The sequence below is a fragment of the Lottia gigantea genome (genome assembly GCF_000327385.1).
Source record: "Lottia gigantea unplaced genomic scaffold LOTGIsca_325, whole genome shotgun sequence".
Classification (NCBI taxonomy): domain Eukaryota; kingdom Metazoa; phylum Mollusca; class Gastropoda; family Lottiidae; genus Lottia; species Lottia gigantea.
This window is the reverse complement of record NW_008709094.1, coordinates 29,335-32,303: the sequence shown is the minus strand read 5'-3', so window position 1 is coordinate 32,303 and position 2,969 is coordinate 29,335. Positions and strand designations below refer to the sequence as shown.

Genomic DNA, 2,969 nt, shown 5'->3' with positions numbered 1-2,969 from the left:
GGGGGGGGGGGGGGGTGGTGTCAAAGGATGGCCCACTGTTTACCCCTCCCCAACCTTTAGCTTAAAATATACACATTGACTTATATTCCTGGCCCCTACAAGTGAATTACATCGTGGCAAGTACTCTTCTTATTTTTTTAGACAAATACTGGCATATTTCAACAATTCTTATGATTTGTATGAGTCACTGTTTACATCATTAAAAGGTAAGCTGTCGTATTGACATTGTACTTTAATACTGAAACCCTTGTACTTTAATACTGAAACCCTTGTACTTTAATACTGAAACCCTTGTACTTAAATACCGAAACCCCTGTACTCTAATACTGAAACCCTTGTACTTAAATACTGAAACCCTTGTAAAAATACCGAAACCCTTGTACTTAAATACCGAAACCCTTGTACTTTAATACGGAAACCCTTATACTTAAATACTGAAACCCTTGTACTTAAATGCCGAAACCCTTGTACTTTAATACTGAAACCCTTGTACTTTAATACTGAAACCCTTGTACTCTAATACTGAAACCCTTGTACTCTAATACTGAAACCCTTGTACTTTAATACTGAAACCCTTGTACTTTAATACTGAAACCCTTGTACTGTAATACTGAAACCCTTGTACTTTAATACTGAAACCCTTATACTATAATACTGAAACCCGTGTACTCTAATACTGAAACCCTTGTTCTTTAATACTGAAACCCTTGTACTTTAATACTGAAACCCTTATACTTAAATACTGAAACCCTTGTACTTAAATGCCGAAACCCTTGTACTTTAATACTGAAACCCTTGTACTTTAATACTGAAACCCTTGTACTCTAATACTGAAACCCTTGTACTTTAATACTGAAACCCTTGTACTTTAATACTGAAACCCTTGTACTTAAATACTGAAACCCTTATACTTTAATACTGAAACCCGTGTACTCTAATACTGAAACCCTTGTTCTTTAATACTGAAACCCTTGTACTCTAATACTGAAACCCTTATACTTTAATATTGAAACCCTTGTACTCTAATACTGAAACCCTTGTACTTTAATACTGAAACCCTTGTACTTTATTACTGAAACCCTTGTACTCTAATACTGAAACCCCTGTACTTTAATACTGAAACCCTTGTACTGTAATACTGAAGCCCTTGTACTTTATTACTGAAACCCCTGTACTTTAATACTGAAACCCGTGTACTTAAATACCGAAACCCTTATACTTTAATACTGAAACCCTTGTACTTTAATACTGAAACCCTTGTACTTTAATACTAAAACCCCTGTACTTTAATACTGAAACCCTTGTACTTTAATAGTGATGCAAGTAACAGGGGCTGACATGGAAAAAGCGTCTAGTCGTTACGATGGGTCAATAAACCGAGGCCCCGTGTTTTACAGGATGTGAACGTTAACGATCCCTTGACAGTTGGAAATCGAAAAAGAGCAGGCTAATGCCGCTGTCCTGACAAAATTTCCCTCATTGCACCCTGCATGGCGCTGCCCATCTTCGTTAGCCCACATGGTTCAGAAAGTAGGACGTGAAAAAAACTGTCAAAACTGAGTTGGATTGTTAACATATCAAATATTGTAAAAATATATTTATTTACCTATATCATTGTTCAAACAGAATTATATGAAAGGGATGAAGATGTCATTGGGTTCATGGCTATAGGCCTACATACTTAGTTATACAACACTTTCTATTAAAGAGATACCACCCCTTAAAATGTCATACAATTTCTTTCTCAAATTGGCCAATAAGAGTATATATTCACCAGTTGGACTTACCAGGTGTAATAAATATACCAAAATATATAATCCGATAAATCCATAAAACAATGTAATTATTTGAAAACCCTTATTAGGGTTTTTCAATAATCACTTTATTTTAAGGATAATTACTTGGTTTTAAGGGTAATTACTTAGTTTATAGGATAACTACTTAGATTTATAGTTTTATCGGATTATATATTGATTCTGTTTTATAGGGCCTATTATAGTTATGGTACTAGGCAGTTGCCAAGATGAATATATACTCTTTTGGTCAAAATTGAAAATTTGAATTTTATGTTAATTCTAAGAGGTAGAATTCCTTTAAGATATAATCAAACTTGATGTAAATTGAATAGAAACATATTGATATTTCAACGGGAGTGACTATGCAGCATTTTTAAAGGTCAAATGAAAATATGTCATTGACAAATTACTAATTACAAATATACAAGAGGAAAATTAACAATGATGAGTCATAATGACAGTGCATGTTTTTATATACTTATCTAGCAATGCATAACAACAATTTGCAGTTGTGCTTATTATTGAATAGCAGGTATAGACGTGCTACTGGACTTGGTGAATGATATAAGCTAGAGTTGTAAATGCCAGCAGAGGCGGCTGCAGAACTGTGGATTGGGAAGGGGTACCAAAAATATTTTTTTGAAAATAATGGTCTTTATCCATTTAAGATGCTTTCTTCCTCCATCAAGTGGCCTGAATGACCTCTCTTTCTTCCAAGTCCTATTTTTTATTTCAACCTTTTACTCTTCATTTTCTACTTTGTGGGGCTTTTAAGAGGGGCCATGGTCCTCCTGCGCAATGGAGCCACCGCCTCCTTGGAGCCGCCACTGAATGCTACCCACATAGATAAAGTCTCCTAAATACTGGCTTAGGCCTTAGACTTATTTCGTACTTGGTTGAGATTGGTAGATCTTACAAAATGAAATATGTGAAATATGAATTTTGTTATAGTACAGTATGTTTGTAGAGTTTGATATCTAAATGAATTCTAAAAATGCCATGTGTATAGAAACTGACAGTGAAGCAGTGGCAACAATCTCAAATAACTCATAGTCCGAATGTCACAGTAACACTATCACATTCTCTCATCCAAGTACGTAGCGTAACCGAGGCAAATGAAGCAAATGTCTCACTTTTGAAACGAGTATTTCACCCCCCCCCCCCCCCCCCCCC

The 2,969-nt window shown here is 35.3% G+C and overlaps 1 protein-coding gene across 1 annotated transcript in view; it reads left to right on the top strand.

Moving 5' to 3' along the window:
• LOTGIDRAFT_239568 (hypothetical protein) overlaps positions 1 to 2,969 on the top strand; it is a gene marked incomplete at its 5' end in the record, with an annotated part of 17,049 nt that overhangs the window by 5,084 nt on the left and 8,996 nt on the right. The window contains one exon of the mRNA XM_009058134.1: positions 142 to 206. Within this exon, the coding sequence (XP_009056382.1) occupies positions 142 to 206 (65 nt within the window). The remainder of the gene's footprint in view (positions 1 to 141; positions 207 to 2,969) is intronic.